The sequence below is a fragment of the Neophocaena asiaeorientalis genome, unplaced genomic scaffold, assembly GCF_003031525.2.
Source record: "Neophocaena asiaeorientalis asiaeorientalis breed wild unplaced genomic scaffold, Neophocaena_asiaeorientalis_V1.1 scaffold242, whole genome shotgun sequence".
NCBI classification, from domain to species: Eukaryota; Metazoa; Chordata; class Mammalia; order Artiodactyla; family Phocoenidae; genus Neophocaena; species Neophocaena asiaeorientalis.
The window spans coordinates 3,939,467-3,959,272 of NW_020172451.1; the positions used below are offsets into that span (position 1 = coordinate 3,939,467).

The 19,806-nt window shown below is 42.4% G+C and overlaps 1 protein-coding gene across 2 annotated transcripts in view; it reads right to left on the reverse strand.

The window, feature by feature from the left end:
- Positions 1-19,806, reverse strand: part of ATXN10 (ataxin 10) — a 149,502-nt gene that overhangs the window by 76,596 nt on the left and 53,100 nt on the right. For both annotated transcript variants that reach the window (XM_024737576.1, XM_024737577.1), the window contains exons 7-9: positions 17,572-17,737; positions 15,288-15,396; positions 13,373-13,542 (exon numbers count right to left, since the gene is read on the reverse strand). In XM_024737576.1, coding sequence (XP_024593344.1) covers positions 13,373-13,542; positions 15,288-15,396; positions 17,572-17,737 — 445 coding nt within the window. The remainder of the gene's footprint in view (positions 1-13,372; positions 13,543-15,287; positions 15,397-17,571; positions 17,738-19,806) is intronic.

Below are 19,806 nucleotides of genomic sequence, written 5' to 3' on the forward strand. Positions count from 1 at the left end.
CAGAGGGGCTGAGGCCCTGCTCCCAGAGGCGTCAGCAGAGAGGAGGATGGCTGTGCTGTGAGCCAGGGCCCGAGCCAGGACCTTCCTACAGGCCGTGCCCCGAGAGGCAGAGTGACCTGGTGGCACACGGGCTTTGGGACTGGATGGGATAAACGAAACCCTCTACAGAACACCCCACTCGGGAACACCTAGGAGGCACTCGTGAAGGACAGTCACTCACGTTATCACAAAAAATAATTTCATCCTCAGGACAAATGCATGAGGCCAGTAATGTTATCTCATTAGAGATGAAGGAGCCGAGACTCTGAGAAGTAAAGTGTACCAAGGCTGCCTTCTTAGCAAGTAAAAAAAAAAAATGGAATTTAAACTTTCTTTTTTCCCCAAATCAAAATTTTCCCATACACTGTGCTGAATGTAAGAGTGTGAGAATGCCAGAAGCAGGGAGTCGGGGGGAAGCTCACGCAGTAAACACCCGCCTGGGCTACCTCCCAACTGCTCTGCTTGGCTGACAAGACTCACTTTTGTGACTAACCTCTGGAGGGCCCAGGGGACCTGGGTGACATCCTGCCACTGGGTAGCCTTTGCACCACCCGTGATGCCAAGAATGAAAAGCCAGAGCAGGAGTCAAGAGTGGAGGATCCGGGACCCGACCAGGACGAAGTCCCTGGAGGCTGGGGTACACAAGGAGGGAATAAATGGATCTGAAACAGAACAGATCATTTTCAGAAACGGAAGATATTTTAATGAATATACCAAGACTGAAACCGTCCCAAGACTCACAACTCCTCCCGTGGAGTTCAGAGCCCGTCAGTACGGCAAACAAAGGCCCACGCGGCCTAGCTGGCCAGCCCTCCACTCTGGCCCCACCCCAGATCCCCCGTCACCCTGCCACCCAACCTCCCACCCCCTCGGTCCTGGTTAAGTCCGGCACGTAGCACGTGGTCCCACACACCTGCTCACAGGTGCTAATCTGCCTGCAAGGCCAACCCTCTTCGCTGCCTGCCTCTTTCTCAGTCACTCCTGAAGGCCTAGATCCCAGCGCTCTTCCTGAAGCTCAGAGGTGAGCCATTTACATCGACCATTTAGAATGTTTCTACTACTCATTCTGAATACTTTTCGTACACCACTTATTCGACTCTATTTTCACACCTGTCTCCCCCTTTACAGTGTGAATTCCTTGAGAGTAAGCACGAGGCCAAATCCATTTCTTCATTCCCAGCGCCTGGAGTACTGGCTGGTACACAGCATACGGCAGATACAGATTTGTTGAACTGAACTAAAAGCCTACACCACGCCGCCAAATAGCACATTCGTTCATATTTGGAGTCAAAATTATTCCTGCTTTTACTCTTAACTGCAACACAGCAGTAGATTTGAATTTGAATTAAAACTAAATTCCACAGATTGAGACTACATATCACTCTTGGTCCATTAGAATGCGATGGGTCTGAAATTGAATTCTATCAGAATGAGATAAGCAATAGGCTTTTAGGGGGGCGGGGGGAGCAACCTCATCGTGACTTCAAGTGTCGATGAAAAGAAGGCTTTTTATAGCAACGCGACTTTGATCCTCTTAATTTTCAGTTGCTGCCAGGAAAAAAACACAAAAAACAAAAACCACGAAATATGCTAAAGATCAAAACTGTTTTAGATGTGTGACAGACAGTTCGACTCTATTTTTTTAGAAAAGGAGAATACTCTCTAACATTTGAAATAAGAGCACGTTTCTCATTTAACCAGAGAAATGAAGCCTGGGGAGATATAAAGAAATTTCACAATGTCAAAAGCACTCAGGTTTTATTAAGTTGAGATCTGTAACAGAAATCCTGGACACTCATGCACTCGGCAAAAGCTAATATACCCAAATCAGAACACCTGACAATAAAGGGTGAATCAGAATTCCTATTCCCCTCAATGTTCCACACACTGGGAAAATGACCTGTATTGTTCCTCCCCTCTCTCTCTGTCTCTTACACACACACGCCACCTACCCCCTCCACCCCAGATATTACTTGTTGGCAAAATCATCCAGGTCCTAGGCTCACGTTTTACTTTTTCAAATCCTTCCACTAAAAATATGATTGAACCTATAATTGTTAAAGCCCCCAGACCTTGGCCGGGAAGGGCCAGGACGGTGTCCTCCTCTGAAAGCAGAACAAGGCAAGAACCGCCTCGGTCACTAACGAACCTGGCGCATGCTCTTCTCATCACGGAGCAAAGCCAGAATTCGGCACTCACGCCCCTTTCCGTTCTGAATAGCATTTTCTCATTACTAAAGTGACTCACATTCACTGTAAGTACTACAAAAAAATACCTGGCAGAAAGAAACCAATCCTTAAGTTTACCAGCCAGAGACAACTGCTATTAATGTTGTAGTGTATTTCTTTGGGGTCATTTTGTCGTGCACGTCTGTATCTGTGTAAATATACATATAAGACAGACACAAAAATATAAAAGTAGGGGTTTACGAGATACAATGTTGTGTCCTGCTTCGAATTCCCCCTGACCATAATGTCATGAGCACTGGGCCAATATGGTGCATGCTCTTTGAAAACATGGTTTTATTGGTTACATATCGTACCACCATAATTTACTGAAACATTCCCAACGGATGGAAAAGTAGATTGTTTCTAATATTATCAACAATGCGGACGTCGGCGTAAGTATAAATGCAGCTGACCACGATGGAGTGCTTATCTGACATCGTACAGGGACGATCTCATCTACTCCTCACAGCCGCTCTTTGCCATAAGAGCTAATATGACCCTCTTTCTGGCTGAGTAAACTGAGTTGCAAAGAGGTTAAACACTTTGCTCAGGGTCACCCAACAATTATTTAGCAGAACCCCAGGTGTAAACCTATTTAGGGTGGCTTGAGCCTGAGTTTCTCATTTATTTATAGCTAAGTCTATGACAATCATCACCATTCCTAATCCATAAAATATCCTTGGTTATTCGGAAAAATCAACTAAATACTGGCTAGACTTCTATGGTTCCATCTTTAACCCTTTACTCCTCTTTTTCTTTTAATTTTTCATTTACTTATTTATTTGGTTGGTTCGTTGCACAAGGTCCTAAGGGCGGTAGGCTGGCAGGCTCCTCAGTGGCGGCACGCATGTGGGATCTAGTTCCCTGACCAGGGATCGAACCCGGGCCCCTGCATTGCCAGTGTAGAGTCTTAACCACTGTGCCAAGATCTATTGTGGTGTTCGTTATGGGTGAGGTTAGATTTTTTTCCAACTAGTTAACCAATTATCCCTGGTTCACTTTTATAACAAACTTTCCTTTTCTCTCTGGGTTTCTGGGCTTTCCTTCTCACATGTTAACTTTTTGTAACTTCTCAGGTGTCTGCTTCTAAAGGATGCTCTCTTCCACTAACCTATGGATTTCTGTACATTGTTGATTATTTTAACTTTAGGGTATATTTTAATACTGTTGAGATAATTCCTCAGTTATTTTCATTTTTTGTCAAAATTCTGGGTTCCCCCCTCAGGGGACTGTAATTGGCCTAGCAATTAACAATGAGTCTAAAACCAACGCATATCTTTACAATATTCCATATTTCCATCCAGGAACAAGGTACATCTCTCAGTTTACGTGGCTGGTTTTCCCCTCACCTAAGTCTCTCAGATACCTCTTGTTATGGATACTGCGAAATAATGGTTTTTACTATTAAACACAAATCCGTTTAAAACCCCTATAGTCTAGAAACTGACCACATGGCCTAGTAAAGGAAACCGGATTCCAGGCTTTTACAAACTGCTGAGTCTCCCCGGGCAAATGACTTCCCCACTGTCTTCCTTTCGGTATCTAGGATATATGTAAATGATGCTTCTGAGAAATATGCACGTCCCTGAAATGCAGTTTTCTACACTAATCTCCAGGAAGTCATAGACTACTGAAAACAGTTGAACGGGAACCAAGGAGTGCGATCACTGCCGAGAACAAAGTCAGTCCCCACATGCGCTGTTTTACAAAAGGTGCCCCCTCCTAAGGACTCGCACACGTTGGTCCAAGATTTCAAATGTCTCTTTCTCCAGCGAATGTGGATGCACTGGAGCCCAGCAGAGAATCTGGGTCTGGAGGTCAAACGTCAGCCTGCCACTGCTCCAAGCAAGGGACTCAACTACACAAGCTCCGACCAACGAGTAAATCTGGATACTCATCCACCGCCCATTAATTCCTCACACTGCACATTAGGTATAGTGGCAGGTGTGAAACCAGACACGTGTGTCCCGCCTGCAAGGAGCTTACAGTCTTCTGGGGAAGAGAGCAGTGGGGACCACGGAAGAGCCTGGCACAGGCAGGAGCCTAGTTAGTATGCAATAGTAGCAGACCACAATAAATTGTTGTATTTGATTTATATATTTAGCATGATTCTTCCTTTTAAACAAGATGAAGCCTTTTCTGCAAAAGAACAAGCTGATCACTCTACAAGATACAGAAAGGGGCTTGTGGGTATTTCAAAAGAAAAAATTTACAATACACTCAACCATGACATGTGTCCTCAAGATAGGAATTTTAATTTCATTTACTGTAACAGGAACTGTAAGTTCAGGAAACTCATGGTGACGGTTTGATTTATGAATTTTGACATACTTCTTGAACTGGGATTACATTACAAAGAAGTGGAATTCTAAGCAAGCCAGCTCTTGCCTATACATTCAATCTTCAAATCAATAAGCTCGGATCCTGTGCAACGTTGCTTCTGACAGACAGAAAACACAGAGTCTAACTGAGATGGGCCATACACCTGTAATTTAAAAGTTCCTTAACACACTCTCGGGATTGAGCTAGAACAGATTTTGGTATCCACACAGAAAACACTTCAGCTCTCTACTCAGTAGTAACGAAAGAGAAATTCAACTCAGAAAGCATCTGTGGTCAAACTGAAGAGAAAAAGAAACATTCTCACCCTAAAGAAAGTTCTCATATTTGCTTTCACTCTGCTTCCTCCCAAAAGTCCCATCTATTAGAAGAGTAATAAACAGAGAATACGGAACATGAGGGTTTCTGTAAACACCTGTGAGATGTGTACACATTTCCATTTAAATACGTACAATGGGGAGACACTGAAATGAACTAGATCTGCTCCTCTACAGTGAGGCTGGTGCGGGAGGGGAGAGCAGGAGGTGGTAAGCAACACCAGACACCAAGACACGCTGTTAGACGCTTTATGTAAGTGATCACATTTAATCCTTCCAACCCGGTGAGGGAGGTGTAACAGTTTCCACTTTACACGTGAAGAAGCTGAGATTCAGAGGTTAAGTCACATGTCCCAATTTATACTTTATACAGCTAAAAAGTGGTGAAATTAAGAGGCAAATGTGGGCTTCTCTAAGTCTTGTCTGGAGTCTCTGCACTACCCCAAGCTGTCTGCTGTAAGGCTCCCCCGGAAGCATCGCTCGTATTTATGGATCCAAACGTCACAAGCCGAGGGAAGACAGAGGAGCCAGCGCCAGGAGAGCCCAGTGTCAGGACATTTTCAGTAGCCTATCTGGAACGCTCATATTTATGGATCCAAACGTCACAAGCCGAGGGAAGACAGAGGGGCCAGTGTCAGGACATTTTCAGTAGCCTATCTGGAACGCTCATATTTATGGATCCAAACGTCACAAGCCGAGGGAAGACAGAGGGGCCAGTGTCAGGACATTTTCAGTAGCCTATCTGGAACTCCCCAGTTAGTCAGGCACTGACTACGGTATTGACGCTTCCTGTAAAAACGGAAAAATACGTGTCTGGGAAAGAGGGCCGATTAGCCATTATCATCCACGGAGATCTAGGGAAAGGGGTTTCCCAGAAGACTAATCCTCAAGGGAGAAGCAAGGAAAAGTGGTGGTGCTGGAAGATGATTAGGAAGGTACCGCTTTTACTCACTAAAGTAAAACTGAGTGACACTAAAGTCAAATTTTGTGTATGTCATGGTTTTGCCAGGGGTCAGTTTATGGATGCCTATCACACTAAAGTCTTGAGTGAAAACAACAGCACACATATGCTGCAATATGCATCAGAATTAACAACTGATAATGTATTTATATACAGAAACTGAGGGTGGGGGGAGTATAAAGCAGGGGCGTAAGGAGTAGATTGACAGGGTAGAAAGGGGAGCGGGGGCGAGAAAGCGTCCCTGCACTGACCTCAGAAGGTTTTGAGGAGGATGCATCTTATGACCTTGAGTTCTAAAGGCCAAGTTACGATCCCTGGGGTAAACAATGCAGGCTGGGAAGCCCACACAGGGCAGGCACAGGCCAAGAAGGCAGGTGCTGGCTTTGTGGGAGGACAGAGCGCCAAGGGCCCCACCACCTCAACCCACTCTACAGCAGCACAAAGGAAACACCAGCACACACCTGTCAAGCGCTCATTTCTCTGCACAACACGCTCTCGGTCAATTCTCTGGGTAACTGCTGAGTCAGCCAGCACTGACGCAGAAGACAAGGACTGACCCCTGCTAAGAGCAATAACCTTAAGAAAATAATTAGGAAATAGCAAGAGATTTTTTTAAGTTTCATGATTTAATAGGTGAATATGCTGCTTAAGAACATTTCAAATAGGAAGAAATCATTTTTAAAAAGGATTTAATAGTTTGCCTGCTCAAGGCTTCTCCCATCTGAATGTGAAAGGTACCCCTCCCCTCAAAAAAAATCGTGTTACGAATGCTTAACAATCATAAAGTTAGTCTAAAACTTTAAGATTAATGAAAAAAGTGCAATCAGATCTGAAAGCCTAAACTTCAGATGAAAATTTTTTTATTTGCAAATATTATGCTATATAGATATCCTAACAGTCTAAAATATAGATATGGATAAATGAAATAAGAATAAGGTAAATTACAATAAGTTAGAATATATTCAAATATATCCTAAACATAAAAGACTTTCAAAAATAATTACAGAACCCAGAATTTAGAAGAATATTAATTTTTATTTTAAAAAGTTATTTTATTTTTACTACATGTCTTTGTTTACACGTATAGTCAGGAAATTTTATAGTAAAATTGAGACTCCTTGAAGAGGAGGGCTGTGTCTTATCTGCTTTATATTTTCAGCATCTAAAACTGTGCTCAGTATGTAGTGGACAGTTGACAAATATTTTAAATTCTCACGCAAGAAAAATTTACTGAATGCTTACTATATAGCAGGTACAGTTGAGATGTTGGGAATCACACAATGGGTAAAACTTTGAATGAAAAATGTATCACAAAGATTTTATATAATGTATATATAAAAATGAAACCTACCTTCAAAATAGATTATTCCAAATTGGGGTGGTCAAGGGTTTATTGTCTTTACACTTTGAACTTTTCCATATAGGACAGGCTTATTTTTAAAATGAAGTTATGCCTTTAAAGAAAGCTTTACGCGTGCATACGTTTGAACACATGGGATCAAACGTGTGTGAATGCTGGCAATCTTTTCTATCAGGAGAAGGAGGAGGAAGAGAAGAAACTGAACGGCCTTTCCACAAAACCTCTGGCAGAATGGATTCAGCAGCCAACACAGTGGATGGCCCACCTTAGTCAGTATGATTCCTTTGGGGGAAAAAGAAGGTAGAGAAACTAGATCACCTGCTCATCCATTTTTGAAAATGCATTTAGCTTTATGGAAAAACAAAAACAAAAACCATGTTTGGTTTTTCTTCTAATAAAGCATTCAGTTAAAGAATTCATGACAATAGCAAAGAAAAGAAGAATGGGGAAGAAAAAAAGTAAACTATACACTCCTTTGTCTAACAAAGAAGAAGCTGGAGAATGCTTTCTTCATGTTTACAGCATTAATACCCATGTGCTTCTCACAATAGAAACCAAAATAAAATCTCCTTTTCAGGTCCACAGAGGTTTTAAAAGTAAACTAACCACTACAGATGAAGCAAGAAAATACCACGTGAGTCGAGCACAAAACACAAGGTAAGAAGTCGCTAAGTAGTTAAGCACATCTCCCTACCATAACTTGGTAAAGGGAAGTCTAGAAATTCCTTTACAATTCAGGAAATACTACAATCCATCATGTGTACAGACCTAAGAATTCAAGATTCATGGAAGACTGGATAAGACAAATTTCTGAGCAGATTTTCAATCTGAAACCAGGCAACTTGATCCTCTTAAACACTGCCCAAAGACACAAATGGAAAGGAAGATTACTGCCCTCCCTGCTACTGTGGGGCAGGCCAGCTCCCGTCCTGGCTGAGAGAGGGCTACTCCGGGCACTGGCACAGCCAGACCGGAGGACCACGTCAGTCATCTGCTCCTCTCCAACAGCCCTCCCCACAGGGACTCTGTTTAGAGCTGCTAGTGCCCGTGCGGATGTCCCTACTAAGGTGACTCTGTCTTCCCCAGAGCGTGCGGCACATGGCAGTTTCCAGTCAATAAATGCGAGGTGAATTAAATCACACTTAGTCTCTCTGAGCCTTGGTCTCTTCATTTAGAAAATGATGAGAATATCTTCTCAGCCTTTTCCACAGAGGTGTCAAAAGGCTCCAAAGAACTAATGCAGATGAAAAGAACTTCGTAACAGGGAAAGGGCCACATAACTAACTACAGGGGGAGCCATCCAGCAGGCGGGCACGCACTCAATGCAATGAACAAAGTTACACAGACAAGCACAAAGACCAGGCTGGGCTTAAATGGCTTTTGGTCAAACCTCAGAGCAGTCAGGTAGTACACAAAGATTCCAGGAAGCGTGTGTCAGTCACTCTGGGATTCCAGTTCAACGAGGCAAGGACGGCCCTTCGGTGCTCCTAGAGGGGAAGATGTACAGGAGGACACACCTGTCTGTCTCATCCGTCTAAGGGTCCAAGGCTGGGACCATCCACATTTGATGCATGGGTGAACCAGAGGCAGGGATGTGAGCAGCAAACGGGTGGCAGACCTGAACCAAGAGCAGGCCCGAGGGGGCTGCTTAGCCTGGGAGAGCAGGGTTCACCTGCCTCCAGCACCTTCCGTCTCAAGTCATTCAAGAAGTCTATTTTAAACCCCTTCTCCAAACCCTGGGAGAGCTCCCAAATGAGAGACAGCACAGGCCCAGGAGCTCACAGACAAATCTAAATTCTACTCTGGACTCTGCAAATCACTAACTGATGGCCTCTCCCTACAGTGTGGTTGGCAGAACCGGATTTGCAGGGCTGATGCAAAGATGAAAGTGGATAATACATGTAGTTCACTAAGCACAACACGGGACATAGCAGACACTAAACAAATCATGAATCCCTTTTTCCCTCTGGGTGACGGATGAACTAAACTAAGCTCAATGATACAAAATCCCCCTAACTCATACTTTTTGTAGAGAAAGAGCCAAACAGCCCTTTGGGCCCCAATTTGCAGAGAAGTGGGACAATCCATCCAGACAATACAATGAAAATTAATGGCATGGTGATAAAGACCTGCTACATAACCACCCATTTCTCCCAAATTATAATTGAAGTTGTCAAGCGCTAGTGAACTCCATCCTTTGAGGCATCAGTGAGCAAAGGCTCATGTCTCTGATGCTCAGACTGAATCAGGATTTGGCTGCAAGACTGTTATGCTGTGGTACATTCTTTGGAAAGGGAAAAAAAATCCCACAAGTAGTGCTTTCAGGTTAAGCTTTTTGTTGGCATAGGTAAAAAAAAAAGTAGGAGAAACAGAGGCATTCTTACACTCAAAGAATGAACTCCTTCATACCTTCAAGAGTGTTTGCTCAGAAGTCAGCAGTGCTATTAGCGACTGCACACGTGAAGGACACACTATAGACTTCCTGTGAGCCCCGCGACCTCTCCGGGGCAGCACTCGGGCACACTCCGTATTTACTTACGGTGCAATCTGATCCTGACTTCAGTGAGCTATTTCATAAGCCTTTTAAGGGTTACTACGTTTTGTTCCTTTAAGAAGCCAATCCAAATTAGCAGCAAAAGTATAGGTAAACACACAAGAAAACCGCTTCTTCTGTGCTCCTGAAAAAAGGCGGTCTTGGTCATTAAAAAAAGGTAAAGTGTTTTATCCTCTATCAACTTTCTCTTACAAAAATCAGTCCAGTAATTTTCCAAGGGTGGGTCAGTAGTCTCCCACTCACACCTGCTTGAAGATGAGGAGCCGTCAAAACGGTACACACATGCGATAAAAGAGCAAATTATCCGGTGCTCAGTTCTGCGCCATGTCCTATGGAAATTATTCTAGTTATCAAATGCTGCAAAACATACTACCCCAAAACTTAGCATCTTAGGATGACCATTCCATTTTCAACCTTTTCTCTCCTCTGTTCTTTAGACTGGATGATTTCTTCTGTTCTTTAGACTGGATGGTTTCTATTGATCTATCTCCAAGTACACTGACTCTCTGTCATCTCAAGTTGTTAAGCTCATTCAGTAAAATTTTTATATTTTATTTGGATACTGCATTTTTCAGTTCTAGAACTTCCACTTGGTCCTTTTTTGTAGTTTCCATTTCTCTGCTGAGATAAGCTATGTTTTCATTCATTCAAAGCATGTTTTTTTTTTACATCCTTGAGCATAGTTACAACCGCTTTAAAATCCTTGTCTGATAAACCCAACGTGTGTGTCACCTACACAGTCTATCTCCGTTATCTTTTTTGTCTGGATAACAGGTGATATTTTTCTGTGTTTCAAGTAAGTTTGGACTGTAGGTTATGTTAGACACTGTGACTGTTATGCTGTGGAAAATTCTAGATTCCATTATATTCCTCTACAGAACACTGATATTTTTGTTTTAGCAGGTAATCACCTTGGAGTTAAACCATAAACTCCAGGGTGGCAGCTCAAATCTCAGTATAATTGTCTTATCCTTAGCTTAGCTGCTTGGAGCCTGCCCCATGCATCTCTGATTCAAGCATCAGCAGGGATTTAGGTGGCTGGTACACAGAATGTGGGGCTTAACGTTCTCCTTTCCGGGATTCCCCCTTTCACTTTCTAAAGTCTGTGACTGCTCCAAACTGTCCTTTGATTCTTTAAGCTAAAAGTACTGTAGATTTTCTATCAGAGTTTTAACTGCCCTGCATGGCACACTCTCTGCTGTGCCGTTCTTCCAACTGTCATTCCGATTCCAAAATCCATCTGTTTGCGTCAAATCTGAGTGTCTTCACACAGCTGCCTTTTGTCCAGAGTTTATAATTATTATTTGCAAGAGGATGAGTCCAGCGTTAGCTTACAGGGGCATTAACAGAAGCAGAACCTATGAAATTTTTTTCCCCCAATTTTTTACTTTTTCTCACAGTGCTGTGGGTCGTGAATTCAGAAGGGGCTTTGCCAGGCAGGCTGTCCCTGATTCATGTGGCATCAACTGGGCAACTGAGGAACTGAGCTTGGAACGAGGGAACTGAGCAACTACCTAAAAAGTCCCAACATGGTTTCTCACTTACATGCCTGGTTCCTTGGTGTTCCTTGACTAGTCTCTGTCTCTCTCCTCACTGCATCTCATCCTCCAGGACTTCTCCATGTGGACTTGGTAATCTCAGGGAATTGCACGATGATCGCAGGGAATCTGCACTTCTCACATGGTGACTGGCTTCTACGAAGCCAGATACGGAATCTGCCAGACCAGTCAAAGGCTACACCAGAAGTGGTACAGGATCACTCCCACCATATTTTATTATTCAAAGCAGTCAGAGGGCCTTAGTCATCTAGATTCAAGAGGATAGAGAAATAAATCTAACCCCGATGGGGGAGTGGCAAAGTCACATCGCAGGAATACATGCAGAATGATGAGGTACTTCTGCAGCCACCTTGGAAAAAATATAACCTGCCACACATATATTCAGTATCTGATGAAGCGAAACAAATGCCATCCAAGGTAAAACTCCGGAAAAATACAGGCAGACTCGTTCAATATGAAGCATATGGTCCAATTCTCCTGCCGTCTCTTTTTAATCACATTATCGATACAATTACCCCTAAGCTATTCAGCACAAAAGAGGTTTCTAATGGCAGTCTACTGAGTTTTCAGAGATTTAATACTTAAACATCATGTCCATTTCAAGATATCGGGAAGAAATGCTTATGATGCTATCATCCATAAATGTAGGGCACAGATGTTAAGGTTTGTTTGTTTGTTTATACATCTTTATTGGAGTATAATTGCTTTACAACGTTCTGTTAGTTTCTGCTGTACAACAAAGTGAATCAGCCATATGTACACACATATCCCCATATCCCCTCCCTCTTGAGCCTCCCTCCCACCCTCCCTATCCCACCCCTCTAGGTGGTCACAAAGCACCGAGTTGATCTCCCTGTGCTATGCAGCAGCTTCCCACTAGCTAGCTATTTTACGTTTGGTAGCGTATATATGTCAATGCTACCCTCACTACGTCCCAGCCTCCCCTTCCCCCTGCCCATGTCCTCAAGTCCATTCTCAACATCTGCATCTTTATTCCTGCCCTACCACTAGGTTCATCAGTACCATTTTTCTAGATTCCATATATATGTGCTAGCATACGGTATTTGTTTTTCTCTTTCTGACTTACTTCACTCTGTATGACAGACTCTAGGTCCATCGGTTTGTTTTTTAAGATAACAGTCAATAAAAACTGTTTATTAAACGTCTACTATGTGTTTGAAAATTTCTAGGTTCGATTTATTTACAACGTTCTGTTAGTTTCTGCTGTACAACAAAGTGAATCAGCCATATGTACACACATATCCCCATATCCCCTCCCTCTTGAGCCTCCCTCCCACCCTCCCTATCCCACCCCTCTAGGTGGTCACAAAGCACCGAGTTGATCTCCCTGTGCTATGCAGCAGCTTCCCACTAGCTAGCTATTTTACGTTTGGTAGCGTATATATGTCAATGCTACCCTCACTACGTCCCAGCCTCCCCTTCCCCCTGCCCATGTCCTCAAGTCCATTCTCAACATCTGCATCTTTATTCCTGCCCTACCACTAGGTTCATCAGTACCATTTTTCTAGATTCCATATATATGTGCTAGCATACGGTATTTGTTTTTCTCTTTCTGACTTACTTCACTCTGTATGACAGACTCTAGGTCCATCGGTTTGTTTTTTAAGATAACAGTCAATAAAAACTGTTTATTAAACGTCTACTATGTGTTTGAAAATTTCTAGGTTCGATTTTTCATTCACTGTTCTCTATATAAACAAATAGTGTGCTTAAATGCACAGACTTAGGACAGCATTGACTACTTAAAAGAAAGGAGACTGGCTCAAACACACTATGGACAAACACAACACAAAATTACAAAAATACAAACCCTAATACAAACAAATATGACACATTATGTTTACCTGTGGTAATATATGCATATAGATATACCTCAGGCTACTTTCTAAGCACCTCAAGCTTCATTCCCCAAAAGTGAACAGATTCTAAATCCTAAATATTATTTTCTAAATCAAGCCATATATGTATGAAATACGCTAAGAAAGAACCGTACCTTGTCTTGGTTATCTTTATTCTTGTAACACAGATTTCCAATCAGACGAATGAGATGAGACTTGAAGCCCTCAGCCATATTTGAGACGTCGCCTTCTGCTTTCATGCAAGCACAGGTGCTGAAGATGTTCATGGTGTCACTGCCAGCTGCATGAATCACTCGTAAAAGTTCTATGACAAAAACAATAAACTTCATTCTCCATAGGAAAATTTTTATTTTCATGTTTTATACTAGATTCCCATAAATAAATCTAATTTATTTTAATGGATTAAAATAAAATACAGGTAGAGTACTGAAAGCTTTCTTTAAAATAACAATTAGAAGGCTCTTCTGCTTTTGCTTTAGAATTTTTCATGACTCTAGTTTTGCAGATAAGCCAAAATGATTAACCCCACCTGGACTTTCTATTTATCCACAAAGAAAAGTTAGCTAAAAATTTCCTACCATCTTTCCTAGTAAAAGGTCTCCAATTCCAACTTCCTTATGAAGGAACTCATGCGACAACTACAGTCAGCTAACTCTAACCTGCAACACCTATCTGTAATGAGCCATATGACAAAAACCAAGAAGCACGTTGATTTTTTTCTCATTGTCCAGATAATCAGAAGGCAGCATGTGTTCCCCGTTAATCTACTTCGGCTGCGCTCAGAAGAAATAACTTCACATTGTTATACTCTATGAAATGCTTGTAGGCAGCCTATGAAAGTAGACAATCTTCCAGAAGCTTCATTAAATGTTTTCACATTATCTCATTTAACACTCTCAATAAAGTTACTAAAGGCAGGTCACTTTCCCAATTTTACAATGAAGAAATCAGGCTCAGAGATGTTAGTAATTGGGCAGAGTTGGGCTGACAACCCATGTTTGCCCTGGCTCCAAACACATGCTTTTCCCACAATGATTCAGTTTCTCAGGTTTGTGATGTCTCATTTTCATTATCACTGGAAGCACCGCATTCAAAATAAAACACTGATATGCGATTCTAAATATCTCCTAAAGCTCACTGCTAACTCATCTACCCATCTAGACACCAATTCATCTTTCTTAGCATATGGGTCTCCAGAATAAGTACAATCTTTTTTTTTAAAGAAAAGAATAGCAAACACTGAAGAGCAACCATAAGCATGGCTAAGCACAAGGAACAGGTTGTAGATGAATTATTTTGCAAGCAGCTTTTTAGCAAAGATGGGAATATTTCAAGCAATGGCTTCTTGTTTAAAACAGTTTTCTTATAAGAACAGAATACATAATTATCAGTACTACGGGTAAAGCAATATTCTTCATGTTCCATAAGTGTAACTGGAAAAATTTACTAACAAATCTGGTAAAACTACAGGAGCATGAAAATCGCCAACATCGTCAAAACCCCATCACTGTCTGTCATAACTGCCCCCTCCATCACCACCATCACAACCACCACTGATGGATACCCACTATGGGCACCCTGTGTAGCACGATTAATGTCCTCACCAACTGATTACGCATCACAAACAGCAGGCTAAGTGGCAAGAGCCTGAGCTGTCACCAAAACACTGTGATTCCTTTCAAGAAAAAATATTCCTCAAAAATATACTAATACACTGAAAATTAAGGATCTGTGTTTGAACTTATACTACAGTATGACAAGTCAAAGATTTTTTAGTTAAAAATAATATGGGGACTTCCATGGTGGTCCAGCGGTTAAGACTCCACGCTCCCAATGCAGGGGGCCCAGGTTCAATCCCTGGTCAAGGAACTATATACCGCACGCATGCCACAATTAAAGATCCCTCATGCTGCAACCAAAGATCCCACACGCTGCAACCAAAGATCCCGCATGCCACAACTAAAGACCCGGCGCTGTCAAATAAATAAATAATACATATATAAATACATAAATAAATAAATAAAATCATACGTGCGATATTTCACTCACCAATCACTCTTTCCAGCAAGCCAGGAAAAACCTGTAGATAGCCGAGCAGGTCAGTATTAGCAGTCATTTCACAAAGGACATCAAGAAGCCTAATCGTAGCCAGCGCCTCCTAAAAGGAAAAGAAAATATGACTTTTAAGGCAAGCTAAATGATTTGACTATTATTAAACAACTGTAGGAGAATGAAATAAAAAATATTCAAGAGACAGTGCTTGTAACATCTAAACAGAGAACCAGAACTATCAAGAACAAAAGAGAAGTATTAAACATGTACAGGAATAATCATTTCCACCAACAGCAGACATCTGCCATCAAGAACACAAGATTATGTGTCATTATGTGTCTTCTTGGAGCAAAGAGTAAGAAAAGTTCTTATTCAAGCAAAAATACCTTCCAACAGTGGAATAAATGTTCAAAATTACTAGCTATGTACATAACATTTATGCAAATACTTTCTTTTTAAAGCGTTCCCAGCAAGCAAGTTCTACTTTAAAGATACAAATATCCCATGAAATACATTAATTTCTTGTCCACAGGAATCCTGTAAAATGCTGTGGTTGAAAGAACTTCAGCTGCAATAACTTGGATTATTTCTGGGTGAATATAAACCTATATGCAATATCTTGGTAGCTTAGAAAAGATACTTGAAAATGTTAGTTCACATAACTACTAAATAACTTATTATCAAATAGAGTACATGATCAAGACACTACCAGCTACCAACTGCATGGCATTAGGTAGTCTAAATATGATTTTAAAATGTAATTTTTGCACAGATTTTTTTTTTTTTTTTTTTTTTTGCGGTACACGGGCCTCTCACTGTTGTGGCCTCTCCCATTGCAGAGCACAGGCTCCGGACGCGCAGGCTCAGCGGCCATGGCTCACGGGCCCAGCCGCCCCGCGGCATGCGGGATCCTCCCGGACCGGGCCACGAACCCGTGTCCCCTGCATCGGCAGGCGGACTCTCAACCACTGCGCCACCAGGGAAGCCCTACACCGGCATTTAAAAAAGACATCCACTATGTATTGCTTGTTTGTGCACTCAGCAAATATTCACTGAAGTGCCTACTATGTACACAGTTCTATGAACATAACAGTCAAAACTTCTGCCCTCATGCAACTTACACACATTCAGAAGAAAAAACAGGAACTTACAAATTGGTGGTACAGATGATTTCATTTTTTAATTAATTTATTTATTTTTGGCTGCACTGGGTCTTCGTGGCTGCGCGCGGGCTTTCTCTAGGTGCAGCAAGCAGGGGCTACCCTTTGTTGCGGTGCGCGGGCTTCTCATTGCAGTGGCTCCTCTTGTTGCGGAGCATGGGCTCTAGGTGCGCGGGCTTCAGTAGTTGTGCCACACGGGATCACTTGCTCCGCGACACGTGGGATCTTCCCAGACCAGGGATTGAACCCGTGTCCCCTGCATTGGCAGGTGGATTCTTAACCACTGTGCCACCAGGGAAGCCCAGAATGATTTCACTTTTAATATATATATATATGTTTGTGTATGTGTGTATGTATGCATGCATGTATTTGATGTTATTTGCCTAGAAAAATATATTAACTATTATTTTAAGTCATTAACTCTGGACGGTAAGAGTAAGGGCACTGTTCTCCCTTTTCTGTATTTTCGTAAGTGTTCTAAAATAAGGATACTGTCTTAGCTCAGGCTCCTATGACAAAATACAACAAACAGGGTGGCTTATAAACAACAAACATTTATTTCTCACAGTTCTGGAGGCTGGAAGCCCAAGATCAGGGTGCCAGCGTGGTTGGGTTCTGGGGAGGGGCCTCTTCTAGGCTTCAGATGGCCAACTTCTCGCTGTGCCCTTACAAGGTGGAAGGGGTAAGGAATCTTTCTGGGGTGTCTTTTATAAGAGCACTACTTACATTCATGAGGGCCCTCATGACCTAATCACGTCCCAAAGGCCCCTACATAGGAATTTTAGAGAGGCAGTGCACCTACCAACATGCAGCAGATACGTTACTTACATAATTGTATGTATGTATGTATGTATGTATGTGCAGGCTTCAGTAGTTATGGCATGTGGGCTTCAGCAGCTGTGGCTTGCGGGCTCTGGAGTGCAGGCTCAGCAGTTGTGGTGCACGGGTTTAGCTGCTCCGCGGCATGTGGGATCTTCCCGGACCAGGGTTCAAACCTGTGTCCCCTGCACGGGCAGGCGGACTCTTAACCACTGTGCCACCAGGAAAGGCCCTGTAATAGTTTTTAAAGCCTTTGTCCTTAGAGGACCTAGCTGAGTTAGAAAATCCGTCTGTTCTCTTACCTCATCCTCAGCATGCTGCTCAGAGGTCAATTTCAGCACAGTCTTGCACTGATCCACAAACGTGCTCGCAATCAGCTCGGCATGGCTCAAAAACACAGGGATCTCATCCTTGCTCAGTGGCTCATCACCCATTATTTTGGCTATCATAAGGTCTAACAACGTAACCCTATAAAACAAAAGATTTTTACATGAATATGTAACACTGAAGCCACTTTAAGAGAATACTTTTATTTTTAAATTCCTCACTCGTTTATAATGTCCAGCTCGGGAAAACATATTTTTTGTGAATACAATTAATCTTCATCAACTGCCTGTTTTTTTAAATCTTGATTTCTTTGATGTGATTTGGTTACAGAAACAAGCACCTTTTCATATCCATTACTTTCAGCACTGGAATAATTCCACATTTCAGAAATGTTGTCAAATTAAGTTTCATAGTATTTACATCTACTATAACAACAGCAAGGTTAAGTGGGCTAACATTTATTCACTATTTACTACAGAGCTAAACATTTTGCATACATTTCCTCATTCAATCTACACAAAACCTTCACGAGGCAGATACCGTCAACAGCCCCAAGAGCAAAGGGGGAAGTAAGGCCTAGTGAGGCTGATCAATGTACCCGTCAGTGTCACACATACTGAGCTGCTGCGGCAGGGTTCAAACACAGGATTCAATCTCTGTCTCCTGGGCCAAATGCTTTACCCACTCATTGTACTATCTGTCTCGTGAAGGTTGCGTTTTTTGTTTGTTTCATTATTTTACTTTACAAAGAACACAAATCTGAAGACCAAACCTATGCCATCTTTCCCTCAATGTTTAAACGATCACTTACATATTTCTAGCCAACAACCTCTTTCCTTCTCCCGGGAAAAACAAGTCATACACAGAACAGTCTATCCAGCATAAATCAAGCAGGATGTTTCTCCAAATCACATTCTGATGGGGATTTTTTTCTGATATGCATAATTCTCATGTATTTCTATATCAGAAGTGATACAAATATCTAAAATGCTCAGCAAATGGGGGAAAATATACTTGTATTAGGCAGGGAGCATGTCTCACTAAGAGAAAAGAATTGGTTACTGCTTCAAGTAGAAAATAAAACGTGCTGAACTCTTCCTGTATTTTAGCCAAAGGCTGGCAAAGATGATTAGTCTGTTAATGTCACCCACAGACCTTAGCAATTTTCAGAGCTCCTAAAACTTCAGATTTCTTATAGAAATGATTAATCCAAAACAAAACAAACAATCCCTTCGACTGAGCACAAAAGAACAACAAGTAGTTCAGTACTGGGGTATGTTTGTTTTCTCGAACTCACATATGATCTTTGAAGATGAACAGGGTGCTCTGGCCCAGAGCCAGGCCTCCCACCTTCCCCGAGCAGGACGATCCTCCGGGAATGCTAGGGAAGAGGGCGCCTAGCGCGTATGATTCAAGAGGAACCCAAATGTCTGCTCTAAAAATATTCTTTGTAATCTGGCAGTTACTTCGAGGCCTAAGAAGTCGTGGTCCCTGGCTTTAGGGAGTTCAGCACCCAGTGGACTACTACCCAGAACAGGGTGAAGAGGAACGAGACAGGTCATAACTGGGGGAAAGGACCAAACACCAGGCAGATCTTGAACAAGGAAGGAGCAGATCCTGAAGGAGTCAGATGGGGTCGGGACAAAAGGTGGGCCACGGGGTGGTGGTAATCCAGGCTGTCCAGCAGCCACAGGAAGGCCCTGGGGTCCAAGGAGACCAGCTGACGGGGGGAGACCTGGGAGGTGGTCCCAAGAGGTAAGGTCAATGCAGATTTCCTGCCTGCTTTACACAGTCACCCAGGGGCAGTGCTTCCCTCAGACTTCTCCCTGGCTCAGGAGATGCACCTCTACACTCTGTCAGGTGATTACAAGATGGGAGATCTAAGGAGATGGGGAATGAGTGATTGGGAAGAAAAAAAAGGGGGAAAAAAATCAGAAATGAATCTTTAAAATATAAAAATACAAACCAAGCTTGAATATTACCTGAGAATAAATTATACTTCATTAAATGATTGTACTTATATTAAGTCATCTGCCAATAAAAACTTTTAAAGGCTCCCACTGTTAAGGAGTGGGTCCAAAAACTTTAGTCTGATATATGGGGCTCTCCCACCCAGAATCCCCATCTAACTCTCCAACTCCCTTTACTTCTAGCCACCATCAAAAACTATCCTTCTCGGGACTTCCCTGGCAGTCCAGTGGTTAGGACTC